The following is a 17030-nucleotide window of genomic DNA, read 5'->3' as shown; positions in this document are numbered from 1 at the left end:
ATTTTGCCTCCGGTTAGGAAGAACACAACAGTTTAGCATGACACACGGATACCTTTTCGGTTCAAGGGGGGCTTCTGCAGGGGGTTGTAAAAGCAGAAAGAAGAGAGACCAAAAAAAGCCAAAATAACAAAAGGAGCAGGATGGCAGCAAGACAAATGAAAGAAGTGCAAAGGCGAGACAGAGGTGGATACAGAGAGATACAGAAAGCGTGAGAGATTGATAGGGTGTTTCGGCTGATGGGGGGTCAATGCCTCTCCCCGGAGCACCATTACTGGGTGGCATTAACGGATGTGGTGGGCCGACGAGGGCACAGCGGGGACCCGAAGAGAGAGGGGGAGCGTGTGTGAGTGAAGGAGAACAATTTGATAGTATCTTCTCTTCACTGCAGCCACCAACACACCACCATCCATCACTGCCAAACACAGCTAGCGTGTGCGCACACCCAGCCAAAAACACACTTTAATACAAACACATGAACGCTAATATCCATTCGCATCTGAAGGCGTGTTTACCTGCGCAGGGCAAGGAGTAGCCCACCAGCGGCTCGTGGATAAACTGTCTCTCATTGAGTCTGGTCACACAGTACAGATGGAAACACTCCAGACAGATCACATGACGCTCAGCGCATTGAAACACCAGAACTGGACTCCTGCAAGACACAGGGGTGTGTGAAAGCTCATTACGCAGCATTGCATCATATTATAAGTGTTTGTAATACAACGTGTTCTAACTAGTTTCAGGTGACATCATTTGAAAGGGCAAATGTTGAGTGACACAAAACAATAACAGACTCACATTGCTGGTTATTTGTGCTGTCTTCATTGGTTTAGCACCAAATTCACTAAAGGCCTTTTGCAGAATAGGTAATAGCACAAATGTGCCTCCAAAATGTGCGCTAATGCAATTTGAGCAGTGCAGTTCTCGGTCATGATGGTTGGATTGGAGTACTAGGTTGAATCAAGCTGATTAAATGGGAACTCCGCCGAAAAATGACAACTCTGCAATGAATCACTCACCCTCAAGTGGTTCGACAAGCCTAGGACATCTGTTCATCTTCGCAACGTAAATTAAAGGGGTCATATGACACGGCTAAAACGAATATTATGGTTTGTTTTAGATGTAATGCAATGTGTATACACGATTTAAGGTTCAAACCGTGCATGTTTGTATCTCCTCTTTGCCCCGCCTCTCTGAAACGAGCTGATTTTTTACAAAGCTCATCGCTCTGAAAAGCGAGGTGTGCTATGATTGGCCAGTTAACCAGTGCGTAGTGATTGGTCGAATACTGCAAGCATGTGACGGAAATCTAACGCCTCTTACCATATTTGGAACATCAGGTTCAAAAGCAATTGTACTGACAGGTACGCCCAACTTACTTGCATATACATTTGGGCGGTCTTAGTCAAATCATACCACCAACTGACGTAGATTTGTGGGGGTGTGGTTACACGAGGCGTTTCAGGCAGGTCTGGGTGAGCATTCGCTTTTAGATAGAATGCATCTTTTGTTCCGACACTTTGCAATTTTACGTGTCTAATACGTGCATGGGCAACTTATAACACACCAAAGACACAGAAAAACACATATTCGCGCCACATGACCCCTTTAAGATAGTTTTGATGAGGTTGGGAGCTTTCTGACTCCCGCCCATAGACAGCAACGCAACTGACTTTCAGAGCGCATACTTTGCTTTACATTTTGGTTATATTGACCAATCAGCCATGTTGCTTTCTAAATATGGGTATCGGCACTAGGGTTGGGAATCGAAAATCAATTCCAATTTGGAATCGGAAGGCTAGGAATCGGATCGGAATCGAAAGGAATAGGAATCGGATACTTGAGATTAAAATTTGAATTCCTCTTATCAATCCCTGAGTGCATACTTTCAGAAAAGTACATGCGTTGCATGATCTGCTGATATCTCAATAAAAGCCCTTATGAAAATTATTGATATTTTTTACTATAGTAAGCATAGTTTAGCTATAGAATTTGCATTAAAACACAGGAATCACAAATTAACCATTGTTGCATTATGGTAACTGCAGTTTAACCATGATGTAGTTCAACCATGATAATACAAATTGTAATAAATCAGAAAAGGTGTGTTTCTATGTGTAAATATACACAAAAAGGTGCTCATAAATATATAAATATATTTTGCAAACAAGTCAATAAGCAGGCTAAATGACCATACAGGTTGATATCTAAATGTTTTACTTCAACTGTGGAATCGAAACTGGGAATCGATAAGAATCGAAATCGATAAGCAGAATCGGAATTGGAATCGGAATCGATAAAATTGAAACGATTCCCAACCCTAATCGGCACAGGCCTTTAGAAAAACCTTATCGGTCGACCACTAGTCATTGCTCATTGAAAATGCCACCTTTCGCTGAAGAGGGACACATCCGTGGTCAGACGGTTGAGAGAATAGGGTGGAAGGTGATGGTTTGGATCACACTGTGCATTGTTCGTAACAATTGCATCATGTTATACGTCGTTCAAAGCCTTAAAAAAACAAACACCGAAGACCCTCTTGATATATCAGCACAGTGCGTGAAAGAACAGCCTCCTCAAATCTCACTCCAATTTTCTTCTCATTGCTCAAGAACTGCTCCTTCATACTCCGAATCAGACTCACTTGGTTGTAAGTCACCCTGCAACATTGTGTTCCACCTCTTTGACCCCTCTTCTGTCTCTATTGTGAAAGTCTGGCCCCGTCCTTCTCTCTGCCCTTTTAAATAAATGGAGGAGATCTCTGAGGAGAAGGAAGACAAGAGTGGAGGACGGAGGAAAAACAAAGCTCTACTCAGGAAGGTAATTGCGGCGCTACTTCAATCAGCCCTTGATTTGAATGGTGGTTGTTGGTGATTGGGCTCCATTGTCTGGTTTCACCAGGCGTCCGCCCGCCCCAACCCTCTGTGCCTGAACAGCAGGTAAGAGACTTTCATAGGTCCGCCCCGCTAATAGCTGACCTTTATCTACAGAATACACTTAGCTCTCTCACTCTCTCTGGAAAAATGGCCGCCGTTGATTGAAGGGGCACCGCAGGAGGCATTTCATATGTACGACTGGATGGGCAACTTGTCTTTCAGGATGTTTGTATCAATTGTTTGTGTCCTTGTTCAACATGTTGCAGACATGAACCAACCAAAAAATGCAAAACTGGCCTGTCAACCCTGGATTGTTTAAAAGGTGACTTTTCATATCTGTCTGTCGGTCTGTTTGTTAAGTGGTCAGCTGCTTGGTCTGATGGCCTGTCCAGGGTTTTTTTATCTGATTTTATCTGTTTCCGGTCTATCCTTAGGGAACCTATGATGGGTTTATCTACAGACACATAGAAAAACGCTAAACACTCACATGATGTCAGTGCAGGCGATGCAGGGGACACCACGTGTGTTGGCCATGATGAGGTCCAGTGCTACCGACGTGTCATTATCACAGGTGGGGTGGGCGGCACATTTCAGGTAGAACTCCTACAAGGACAACAAAAGAGTCAATGTCTTGAAAAGCCCCCACCAAAGGTCTAAAACAAGCCGAATATAGTGTTTTTATGGATTTCCAGCATGAAGGAAGTATTACTGGACCCAGCTGGCATTGACCTAGCAATCAAGTCTAAGCAGTGGAAGTGCTTTTTTGAGTCTGCCAAGCAGAACAGTGAATTTACGCACCAGATGGATGAAATTCACAACAAATAATGTGTCTTCATTGAAAATGTGGATATATGCAGCAGATAGCGCCAACTACAAATTTTTATTGGATGGCAATAAATGCACACCTGTGACTGTAAACAGCATACAGGTAGATTAATGAACCTTATATTACTTGCCGGAGGAATTGTTTATTCTTATCAAGCCGATGCATAAAGTGCAGCTCTATTTTTAACCCTCTGGTACTCCTCGATGGCTCTCATACCCCAGGCTGGTGCATAATAATAAATATAATAATATGATAAAATAGTTGTCGTCTCACCGCCACTCTCCCATCACAGTCTTGTGACTGACATACTCCATGAATCCTGTTAGGAAGAAGCACGTCATCCCAGCAGCACGGCCCCTGCCACAACATCAGAGAGACGGTACACACGTCAGTCACAGGAAGATGAAGAGAAGCATGATAATTGGAAGACAAGTAAAGGGCAGGAGAGGGCTGAGCGATAAAGTGGGATAAAAGAGAGAGAAGTCAACGAGAGAAGAACTGTTTAACTCAAAGAGAAACACATCAATGACACAAAGACCTTGAAACGCAACGCTAACTCCTACGCTTCTGTTTACCTTAACAAACTTTCATGATCTCCATGGTACAGTTCACACAAAGTTGAAATTGTATTATCAGTTACACGCCAAACATTTCTTTTCCATGCAAAATGTCTTTCAGTTTGATTTTTTAAAAACACCCAGAGAAGCATAAATGTAATCCGTATGATTTGTGTCACACAACAGTGTTTAAAATTCAACTTAAAGGGACAGTTCACCCAAAAATTCTTCATTTACTCAACCTCAAGTTGTTCCTAATCTGTATAAATGGTTTTGTTCTGATGAACGCAGAGAAAGATATTTGGAAGAAAGCTTATAACCAGACAGTTCTTGGCCACCACTGACTACCATAGTAGGAAAAATGACAGTGGTAGTCAAACGTGCCCCAGAACAGTTTGCTTTCCTACACTCCACAAAATATATATTTTTGTGTTCAACAGAACACAGAAATGTATAAAGCAATTTTACCTACTATGATAGTTCACTTCTATTGTATAGACACAAAACCAATGCAAGTGAATGGGTTTGGTTACCAACATTTTTCAAAATATCTTCTTTCGTGTTTTGCAGAAGATAGTCATACAGGTTTGAAATGACAAGAGGGTGAGTAACTGATGACAAAAGTTCATAAACAAAATCTTCAATTTTGATTACATGGGAACTTTTAAGGAACAGAACAAAAATGTTGTTTTCGTTGTTACTTTGGTGAAAGTCTCGCAAATCTCACTCATGTTACTTATTCATGAGCAATGGCATTTTGACATTCCAGGTTTGACGTCATTCGTCTTTCTGCATTTTACAAAAAATAACAGCATGAGTTTGAAAACAGCTGGCATTGCACAGGTCTCATTCTCAACCTGCCACCTTCCGTCCCTTCGCACACACTTTCTTGTCCTTTGCCAGATTAAGACACTCTCTCCATCCATAATTGTTTTGGGACAACGTCTTCCCTCCGCCTGACTCCAACCGCCGCTTGATTAGCATAAGCATTTAAACATTCTGACAGGGCCCTTAATAAGCAAAAGAAAAGGTTAAGAAAATCATTACTCGCCCACAGGGGGAGCAGGAGGGGGCGAGAGGAAGGGAGGGCCAATGGATGAGGCCGGCATGCCGTGGTGGAGGAGCCCGGAGATTACACGAAGACACCTGCTTAGAGACAGCAAGGAAAGGTCACACAGACCCCCGGCGCGCCGGCTCAAAACAAACGCATGCATGCGCGCGCGTGCCGACAACCTAAATGATTAATGAGGAAAACGTCTATGAATTATTCACTAACACACCTCCCGCATTGTTCACATCAGTCATACCTTCCCGCCCTCTCAGGATGCTTTTTTCTTAACAGAGGAGAATGAACATCGCGATCCCACAAAGCCGTAATTACATTATTGTTTAACAAACATGGCTGTGTTTCCCAGCCAGCTGTGAGGATTTGACTTCCTGTACCCAGCAGAGACCCATCAAATACACACAGAAGCGATACAACGCTTCTGATTGGTTGACTTCACTTGTGGTTCCCGTGGCCCATTAAAGACATTTTAAGTCAATGAAAACGCCACAGGAAACGTACAACAAACATGGCACACATCCAGAAACAACAGGACTGAAGCGCAAACATCAAATATTTCAAGTCTTTGGTAGCGATTTCAGTAACATTTAACACGGTAAAGTTTATGTGATTTAAGAATTTAGAAAATTATTTAAGAATTTTATTTTCTTTACTGTGTGTTAAGAATGCAGAAAATTGGTCTTTCAAGCAAATAAGGTTATTTTGATTTCATATCGAAAGAAACCAAACGCATCTTTTATGTTTCTGATCAGTTATCTATGCCAAAACTCCAAGTGTCGGGTAAAATGTTTACATCAAAGCCATAATTATAATATGCCACTTAAAAGCCATATTAAACAATACAAATGTGTCTCAAGCAGGAGGCCAGGGTCTCAACAAACTTCCAAGGGGGCCTCAAAATGACTTATTAAATACATGAAAATAATAACAATAAATAAAAAATGTCAAATTAAGATATTGCTTAGTATTTGGTTATTTTTCTAACAAAAATATAGAAAGATATTACATAACAAATGTACAATATACAGGCCAAAAGTGATGTCCAACTTTGGACAATTGACGTCATCTTCATTTTGTATTTGGGGTGTAAACTGAAACTCAGCTCTGAGAAGAATTTAAGGAAGCTTGGCAAAAAAATAACACAACACATGAGCAAAGCTTATAAAGACACAAGACCATCAACAAATATTAATGATAGCAGATAAAACTATAGTCAATATGCTTTATTTCATGTACATTTTTTGTTTCCATGCATTTTTTTTATGCTGTAGGTTTTTTCGCGTCCCATAAATACCTCAAAAGTTTAGTGTTCTGTCTCCTCTGTACCATATTTCTCCTATATTGAGGGTTTAATCTAATCTAAGGGACAAAAAACACCCATTCCAGACATCACTTTTGGATACTACTGTAGGGTACATCTTTCCATTTAGGGCGCGCTAGTATATTTTAGTGGTTATACCATGTCTACACGAGTGGCGTGATGTCACAGTTATTTACATATTTTTTTTAGAGTTTGTGTCCATATTAACCACGACAGCGATAAACAGCGAGCTTCAATGTATTTTATATTAGAAACGATTGTTTTCATTAAATGTCGCGGGTTGCGTCGTGTCTGGCAACTAGTGTAGACACTGTGTTAGAAATTGTGTGTGGTGGGATCAAAGGTAGCTTTAGCTGCTTTAGCTCTGTGTAAATAAAATGAGAAACAGAGCCACTTTAAACTTTGCTGTTGGCATGACAGCTAATTCACATTTTTGTTATGTTCACATGTAATTCACATGTTTTTTTGTGAAAACATTTGTGTCGGCTTTGTGTGGCATTAGGCAGTAGTAGCGAACCCTCAGGGCCCTCTGTGAGTAAAACTGACCAATCATATCATCTTCCTAAACGGGCGCGCTTAGTTTTTCGCTAACTTTCCACCATCTGGGGGGTTGTTCACCAGCAGTCTCATAAAGCGGAAGAAGCACCAGAAGTTGGTTTGCCAACCGCCATAACACTTCAAAAGAAGAAATGGGAAAACGTCATTCAAAACAGCATGTGGATGAACTCTGTTATCAAATCTCGGGAAAAAAAGGGAAAAGCTGATAAACATTGTTCAATCAAAAGAACAAATTGTATTGATCAACAAATTGTAAGTTATTTATGATTTATTAGGCCGCCATGCACCTCAATTCATTCTGGTCGCTGATGTGCACAGTTGTTTATGTAGCTTAACTTTATTTGAGATGTTAGTCAGTCTTAAATTTAACATATTGTGCATATTTGCTGTTACTATGCATAACAGCGACATTTTATCAGATAAATGGTCAATTTACTACAGTCAGTTCCATACATTTATAGTTCACTGTACCAGTTTAATATTAAGATTTATTATAATCATAGTTTATTCGCTGGTGAATCTGTTTACAGTCTGCTAGTGTAGAGAGCGCTCTCATGAGGTGTCGCTTTTTAAACTGGCATTGTGTACGTTAGTCTGTGTTGGTTTTATGATCAGACTGGGAGGCAGTGTCTGTCATGTGGTCCATTATTCCGCTGGAGAGCACATACACGCGGCACGCCGATCATAATGCATATGTGTAATAATGATTTGCATTTGTATTGCATGTTATTTTGGTGATAACTCTCTTGCTGTGCTGTTCGGCTTGCTGCTTTTCAAGTTTGGAGTAGTTTTGTAAATGCATCATGTGGTAAGTGTGATGGTATAATGATGTATGCACACTTCTATAGGAAAGCACAGTAAGTGACCCATTTGTCAGATATGGTGACCCATACCCGTGGTGAGGGGGGTGTGGTTTAGCGAAGTCTGCACAGAGGGGAGGAGACGGGAGAAAAACGGTGCTTAAGTAAGCCAAGTACACATTAAGATCACCTGTGTCTCATTCCAGTTATTGGTGAGGAGACGCTTTTTAAGCAGCACGAGAGGACGACACTGTGAGAGAGATCGGCTGAGAAGCAGCACGGAGAGAGATCGGCTGAGGACGAACCAGCAAGAGCGAGCGTCAGAGAGCGTATGCCTACGGAGAAAGCTGACAGCCTCTTATTGTGCCAGTTGTGCCATTTGTGCCAGGAAGGCCATACTTTATACTTTTGTTTGTTTACTTTACGTTTTTGTGGAATAAATATTCGTCCCAGCCACGCCGACCCCGCCTCCTTTCTTCCCTCCTACAACGAACATATTACAGTGACCTCTGCATTTAACCCATCCAGTAAACACGCACTGCAAGTCATGAACACACATACACCTGGAGCAGTGGGCAGCTATCACCGCAACGCCCGGGCAGCAAGTGGTAAGGTGCCATCCCTGAGAATCGAACCGGCAACCTTCTGGTCACAAGTCTGACTCTCTAACCATTAGGCCACAACTGCCACTTAAGGTATACAATGTTCCAGAAGAAATGACACTTTTCAATTAACGTACACTGAAATGACCAAATATGCCATCATCTCATCAACTTTTGGAAAATAATCAATATGTTGAAATGGTTTAGCTATGCTTGGCCACAATGAGAAAGAATAAAACGTGGCCACCGGCCTCATAAAGCAACAACTTTCAGAGCGAGCAGACGCCTCTGCCAACAGTTTGCTTTGGCCCTGGGCTGAGCAAACGTGTCAGCGGTTAATGCTAATCTCACTATGGACAAACACCTGCCATCAGCCTATCAGTGCTGGCGGACATCACACATCATTAATATTCATGACTCAAACCGCACCTGCAACAGTTTGTGTGCTGAGCTGCAGACAGAAAAGAACGTTCACGAGGAAAAAGATGATAAAAACAAAAAAGAAAAGTCTGACAGAAATGTGCCTTTTAATATTTATAGTTGTCACAACAATGTTTTAGTCCTATTTTTAGACTTTTGTGACACAAATCCTAGACGGGCTGACATGAAAAGTTTCGTTTTTATGCTTTCAAACAGCATCTTATATGACTGTATGCGAGGTAAATAAGCATCTGTTATATTTGTGAGGAGAGGATTATGACATTTATAATATTCCCCCTACACACACACACACAACATTATTCCTGTAACATCGTATGACAAATATAAAGCCGGAAATGTTGTCTCAAACATTTTCATCTCTTGACTTTGGGCGTGATTTTATTACAATTGGAGCAAGTCAAACATTATAATTAAAAACACTAATTAAAGCTTGAGGCACATTGAGATATTTAGCAATGATAAACAGAGTTCTCCCTACAGGCAACTCAACATAGGTTTAGAAGATTTTGGCATAAAATCGCCTCAATCATGTACAACGCAAATCTGTTCAACCCTAATTTGTATGTTTAAGCTAAAAAATCCTGACAGAGATGAATGTATTCGACCTAAAGGTGCCCACATGAAGTGCTCTGAAATCCAGAGCACAAACTTCACTGTCTTCCTCTCCTCAGCATATTAGGAGAAAGTTCTCCGGAGAGTTAGATGAGAAGAGCTGGAACCCGTTCCAGGCCCCGGGATGTTAAGAGCCAGACGCATCACGAGATTGGCAGGGAAACGGGGCGGTCCTGGCTCAGGGACAGTGGACAAACAGCTTCTCGGAGCAGAAGACCACCGCGAGCGAGAAGAAAAGGCAGGTGCGGCTTAGCAGCGTGTCAGTCAGCCTTTCCGAACAGCAGCAGAATGCAGAGAGGTGGGAATGCTGCCCACGCGATGGGACGGAAAGTCCATACGGAAGGAAAGATAAAACTTGCCACATGCGGAAAAGGGAGGGGGGCTTATGACAGCCTGTGTGGGGGCAGCGAGACGTGGGTTTGTTCTTTTCTGTATTCATACTTCAGGCTAAAAAGTGTCACAGTTTGTTAAGTAATAAAACTCAGGGCAACAGAGCAAATGTTTTTGGTTTATGTTCGTCTCAAATTGTTTAGGAATATGTAGAGGGGATCGGAATATGTATTAACTCGTCATAGAGGGAAATCTAACAGGGTCTTTCTCAGCACATGCACTGCCAGTCAAATGCACTGGCATACTTATGTATGTGCATGGCAGACGCTGGTTTATACTACCTACAGACATTAACAATTGTATTATTATTATTAAGTCATAAATGTTAAATTCTTTCTTGTCTCCTTAAGGTTAGGGATTTCTATAACACCGTTGCAACAAAGTTCTTACCCGTCACCCTTACCTAAGTGTGCATACTTAGCATAATAGCACTATAAAACATACACACCATTATTTTTAATAGACCACAAATTAAACTTTACAGATCGTAAAACATTTGAGTTGCGGACAATATTATCAGTACAGGAAAAAAGACGACACAAAAGACGCTAAAGTTAATATTTTAGATGAATTCGCAAAAAGAAAAAAACACCCTTTAAATCCACTATAACGCATCAAACAGATTTTTTATCATTAGTCTTATTTTATCTCTGAAATTGTAAAAAAATTATTTTTAGGGCTGTCAACGTTAACGCGTTAACGCATGCGATTCATTTTTTAAAATTAACGCTTGAAAAATATTTAACGCAATTAACGCAGCATCCGTTTGTTTTGACATTCTTTGTCTAGCGTTACATTAAGTAATCACGCTCTTATTCGTGTACAGGCTTTTAAACCACTTAAGCGTGATTTTAAACAGTTTTGCTTTGCTTCTAAACTGTGGGACGCGGCAAAACGCAACGCGAGGTCCAGTCTGGTGTAAACAGTCATGGGCTGAAGGCTGCGTCGGTGAATCTCTGTCAGACAGCGCATCCGTGTTAAGTTCTCTTTCGTGCTTGAATGGATAAAACCAAACAAGATTATGTCAGAAAGCCCGTTTTGTCTAGCATTTTCTTAAGCAAGACTTCAAAGTGTAAAATAAAATCTTAAATGAATGCAAAGAGTTGTGAAAATGGGAGTGCGGTGACGGTCAGATCTGCGAACTGAGACAGCTCTTAAAGGGGCCACGTTCTTAAATGTGCTGCTGTGACTCCTGTCACTAATGTTAATCAAAGAACAAAAGAAAAGAAGAAATCACTGTGATTTTGCAGCTTTAACAAGAATTCTTCTGCATTTAATTGATAATTTAGCATTAAAGACTGTAAAGTGTTTGAGAACTTCCTTCAATTTCTGTATATTTCATGATAGCTCTCAATTATATTATGGAATGGTTATAATTAATGTTAAAATAATCAATTTAATAGAGACATCAGTTACAGTACTAATATCAAAATGTTTTCTTTCATTCATAAAATGACGCTGTTAAATAAATATGTTGTTTCTACATCAATTTGAAGATTAAATGTGAAATTATTAAAATGTAAAAGTATATTTTAAAATATTATTGTTATGTGCGATTGATCGTGATTAATCACAGAAAATGATTAGATGATCGATTGACAGCACTAAATATTTTCATATATAACATTAGAGCTTTACATCTTTTCCTTTCTTTGAACAAAACAAATGCAATAAACTAGCACAAATTTACAAATCCACTCATATAAAAAATATAACAAAACATAATAACAAAATGGATGTCATGGTACATCCGTATTGAAACAAATAAATGAAAGATCGTCCAATTTTTCTCTTACTTTAAAACAAATGCTTAGTTTGAGGTTCATTGTTATTTTTGATGAAAACTGAACTGAACTGATTTTATTTCTATATTTTTATTTCTGCAGTAATGAGCAAGTAATGTTACCGGTGATAACACCGTGTGGAAACAGAATATCGGCCCAAGTTATGTGTAACTGTGATTTATTCCAACTTATTTCACCGGTTTCCACATCGTGAGAACAAACAATCAAAAAAATGCTGGGTAATTTATTTTTAACCCATGGATCAACGGGTCAAACTCAACTGCTAGGATATAAATGATTCTGGGTTATTTCAGCCCAAAATGCTGGGTTGTTACAAGTCATGGTTTGGTCAAATATGACCATTTTTGGGTTAACGGATGGGTTCATCCCTTTTTGACCCAACTATGGGTTGAAAATAACTCACTGTTTTACAGCATTTATTTTACATGCGTGTGCAGCGTGCGCATGAGAGTCTGCGTTCAGACCCTTCATGTACATGTACTGTACATACCCGGCTGAGTGTGAGGGTGCCTTGCTTACAGTCTCTGCAGCGAACCCGTAGTTTTCCAGGCTGGATGGCCTTGCAGACCGTCTTACAGAAGACATAGAAACTGCTATGGGCTCTGGATTCTGTAAGAAAAACATTAAACATTACACAAAGCAAACATTAAAAGAGAAAGGTCATTTTTGGATGTAATATAAGTTATATTTATGCAAAAAAAAAAGGTTCTCTGATGCTTTCGAATGATTTTTTGAGCAATCCTGGGAGTCTTCTGCCTGGTCCGATTTTCTGCTATAAGTTTAGGGCAGAAATGCTTTGCAAAAAAGCACAAGGGTTGAGTTCCAGAACTTAAAACTCCAACTGCATTTTCCCAACTGATTTTCTATCAGAAAGAATTAATAGGAAAAAAACGTCACACACTTTCACTTTAGATATATTCAATACATTCTCATCATTTCAAGATGCATTTCTAAACCAAGCAATTTTGGAAACTGTATTTTAGCATGAACATCAGGCCCCCAAAAACGCAGTTTGGGTTGATTTTGGTTGGGATCCCTCCCTTCTCATTCACCTGATGTTTTGAGAAATTGCAAATGGGTTTAACATAGAGCAAAAGATGCAGTATTACGCATAAAGATGCGGCAGTGCATCAACAAGCCACCACAATGCCGGACAAAGAACTCACCAACCAATCAGCTTGAAAAGAACATCCAGACATCTTCCTGTCTTATGATTTACTTTAAAGATGACTTGTCCTATCCGTCTGTGCCACCCCAGTTTAAATCACCCATAAACACACGCGCACACACACACACACACACACAGACCTGCGAGCAGCATTCTCATTAGAGCTAAAAGCATGGGGCATCGAGAAGGTACGTGGTACCTTGACACAACTGACAATAAATCGAGCGGAGTGGGTTTTATAAGACAGGCACCTTGTTATTTATGATTTCTGCAGGATTCCTCCATTATGCTAATGCTTTTACAGGGGAAGGGTTGGATAAAAGAGCCGGTGTGATTGGACTAAGTAACCGAGTGGGCCGCCAGCCAGCGTGAAGTTGAAAAGGAAGGGCGGGTAGAGGACAGCTTGTAAAAGCAGCGCCATTGTGTTAGACGACAGGATTCGTCCTACCAACCTGTGCGCATGCAAATACATTCAAGTGTTCTCCTTGAAACCTGCATATTACTGCTGAAAAGAGCGTACAAAGGCTCCGGCAGTACAGGAGCTAATTGAATAGAAGGATATAGAGTACGCACAAAAGAGCTGTGGTTTGTTGGGAGTAGAGATGTCAAAATATTGGGCGCAATACGCCCATGCCAAATATTGTATTGTGGTGACCAATCATCTTGCAGCATGACTGAACCCAAAGATATTTTAATCATGACTTGAGACAGTTGGGGAATGATTAAATCCTAAAAAGTTTGAGACAACATGATGAAAGTATACAGGTATGATGACAGGTGAACTATCCCTTAAAATATCTAGGGCATTCTTGTCACTTTCAGTTGCACATTTGCCCTGAGTCCTGGTGACAAAACCTTTGCTGGGAATAAAAATCCATGCAGGAAATCACCCGCAAACCTATTTTAGCCAGACAGATTCGTACACGCACAAAACCAAACACAGAACTACACAAGCTACCTGTGTGCCCGTCGGGGTTCCTCTGACCGGAGGCATCTGTCTCCAGAATGACAGCCAGACCGTCGGATGCAGTGGTCAGACGAGAGCTGCTGAGGTCCAGTCGGGTCAAGCTGCCCACCCCGCCGCCCAGCCGGCGCTGTAAGACCACCTCAGAGCGCCGGACTGAACTGGATGGAGGCAGAACCACATGAACTGTGCTCTGCTCAGGGAGATCACAACCCTGCCACAGAAGAAAATAGAAAATGTATCAGAAAACAAACTTAAATTAAATAAGGCAGTGCACAAGACGATACTTAATGTATGCTAAAAACAGTCAAAATGATACTTCCAAAAATCCCAGTGTGACATATTTTATTAACCTGAATGTTTTTTTAATATCTACATTGGGAATTTTAAATATAAATGTTGTTTGGGTACTGTTTGTTCATTTATTTACATCTACACACATATGAGCTGTACAACTTACAGACACCAAAACTAACAATCCATAATGCCTGAAAAAATATTTCCCTGCAAACACCCACAGATGCGAATGAAAAGGATTTACAGAAGTTTGGGAGCAGCCTCATCTGCTATGTCTAATATTACCGCAAGCCAGAGCAAAAAGTGTTCACGGAAAATTATTTGTGTGAGTCATCGCATTCATGTGACGTGAATCGTAATTCTGTGTTGTTGCAGTCTCAAAAGCACATTATGAGAGGATCTTTCATCCTGTTGTGTTTCATTTCCGACTCAATCCTGAGAATAAAAAAGGCCAAACTTTGCTCTCTAAGTGCCCTCACAAATTCAAGTAATCAAGCTGGCATACACACTTCATCCCGACGGGAAAACACAAGTTAAGCGAAAAACATGCCAATCACCACACGGCACCGAAAAAGAGCTCGTATCTCACGCAAATGCAAAGATAAAGGTAAGAACTTTGTTTAGAGACGGCGGAAATTGACAGATATCAATGCTTATGTGGAGCACTTTATTGCAGAACAATTCCCTGAAACATTCGTTTGATTTCAGAAACAAGGTGCTTTAATACCTTATCTGGATGTGGCTAAAAACCTTTTTGCTTGAAGATAAGCATTGTACAAAAGTTCAAAGCTCTTCTATAAAACATGTCTTTCAGTGGGTATTTAAAGGAACAGTTCACCGAAAAGGAAAAATCTGCTTTACTTATTCCACCCTTATGAAAAAAAACAGCTTTTTGGTTTTATTGGTAGTAAAATCACAAATTTACTAAGGTATTACCAGAGTCAACATAGTTAAACCATGATATTTGTAGTAAAACTGGTAATAGCCTTTCTTAAAAATCATTCCTAAAAAAATAGTCATTACACTTTTAGTATAATATAACCTTATAGAGCTGTATGCTGCTTTGTATGGATTAAAAACAAATATTTCATAAACACCCAATTCTTTTTCATCCACATTCTGTGTTTTAAATAACAACCCTTTATCAGAATAACATGCGGGTGATTAAACAGTGAAACATTTTGTAATAACAGGCAAGGCTGTACAGTGCGACATATATGTCCAAAAAATGTATCTGTGCTAAGAATAAATTTACCAGTGTAGCACGCGAGCGATACAGTTTTGCACGCGTTTTAGACAGAGCCGCTTGTTTGTGTGAGGTGTGTTTAGCGCGCTGCTTGTTTGTGTGTGATGTAAATCAATGGTGCACTGCTATTTTAGTTGTTTTCACGCTTAAAACTTGTTTTCCTGCTGCACTGAGTCCATATTTAGAGCCCCGTGATTTCCTCGAAGTGGAAACGGAAGGAATAGCGGAGACGCTATCCGGCTCTTTAAATATGTCACCTGCTTGTTTTGCGTCAATGTGAATGAGCTGCACAGTTTAACGCATTACTATACACGCGCGTGACGCTCGTGCATTTGTCTGCGTCTCTGTATGAGGACATGAACACATGAACTCCATCTCCAGAGCTGATCTGAGAGTTTATTTCATAAGCATTTTACTGTTAGAGAAAAGATATCGTCAACCACTCTTTGCGACGACCCATCAAAATAAAAGTCTGGTAAACTTGAACATCCAGATTAAAAACACTATCTATTTACTAAACTAATATTTTATATATTATTTAATATTTTCAAAAATCATGTTTTTTATTATGTTATCATGTTTTTATTGTGTTTTATTTTGTTAGTAAGCTGTATTTTTTTTAGCTATTATGGCTTAAATCAAAACTTGATTGATATTAATTGGAATGCACAATAAAAAAACAAGATTTTTGAACATTTTTAAAAACGGAGTTATCTCATTTTGGAACAAGGACAGAGGACCCAGGCACAGACAGCGGGTAAGGGGTTAACATAAATGTTTAATAATAAAACACAAAACATGAAACAAAAACCCACAAGGGGGTAAAACATCAAACAGCAAGGATATTAACAAGAAGGGAAAACAGGGGCCTAGACAACTACACTAAACTCAACAAGACTAGATACAATACAAGACATAAACTACCATGAACAAAACTAGATACACAGAAATACAGACCGGGGTGGTGACAAGGTACAGACAAGGCAAAATAATCTAGCACAAGACAGAAGACACAAGGGCATTAAATAGGGAACTAAATCAAGAGGGGAACAGGTGTAGGGCATGAAATCATAACGAGCACTAACGAGGAAACAAGAGGGCGGGAACAGAGACGAGACCGTATGGCAGTATGGCAAACCAACAGGGCCAGAATGCCTCTCTCCACATAAAACAAGAGGTTCTGTCACAATCCCGCCACTAGACCAAGAGAAACACGACATGATGTGGCAGAATCATGACATACTGTATATATATATATATATATATGTTTTAATATATATATGAATTAATATATATATATATATGTCATAGGGGTGGAGCCGAACCCGAATACAGTATTCGGAAAGGCACAAATAGCGTGTTTTTTACAAATACTTATTTCGAACAAATACTTAAAAAAATATTTGTATTCGGGAACAAGAAAAACTTTATATCAAAAAGCTGCGTTTTCTCATGAGACCGCAGTGCATGCCTGCATGAGTGAGTGAGTGAGTGACATTCAGGA

At 40.0% G+C, this 17030-nt stretch overlaps 1 protein-coding gene across 3 annotated transcripts in view; it reads right to left on the bottom strand.

The window, feature by feature from the left end:
- prkn (parkin RBR E3 ubiquitin protein ligase) overlaps positions 1 to 17030 on the bottom strand; it is a 136810-nt gene that overhangs the window by 37512 nt on the left and 82268 nt on the right. For all 3 annotated transcript variants that reach the window (XR_008963543.1, XM_057342116.1, XM_057342117.1), the window contains exons 3-7: positions 13978 to 14197; positions 12342 to 12460; positions 3973 to 4056; positions 3361 to 3476; positions 513 to 649 (exon numbers count right to left, since the gene is read on the bottom strand). Coding sequence is in view for 2 of the 3 variants with exons in the window: in XM_057342116.1 (XP_057198099.1) it covers positions 513 to 649; positions 3361 to 3476; positions 3973 to 4056; positions 12342 to 12460; positions 13978 to 14197 (676 nt within the window). In the remaining variant the exon portion in view is untranslated. The remainder of the gene's footprint in view (positions 1 to 512; positions 650 to 3360; positions 3477 to 3972; positions 4057 to 12341; positions 12461 to 13977; positions 14198 to 17030) is intronic.

This window comes from Triplophysa rosa, linkage group LG9 (genome assembly GCF_024868665.1).
Source record: "Triplophysa rosa linkage group LG9, Trosa_1v2, whole genome shotgun sequence".
NCBI lineage: Eukaryota > Metazoa > Chordata > Actinopteri > Cypriniformes > Nemacheilidae > Triplophysa > Triplophysa rosa.
The sequence above is the reverse complement of the archived record's forward strand: the minus strand, read 5'-3'. Positions and strand labels throughout refer to the sequence as shown.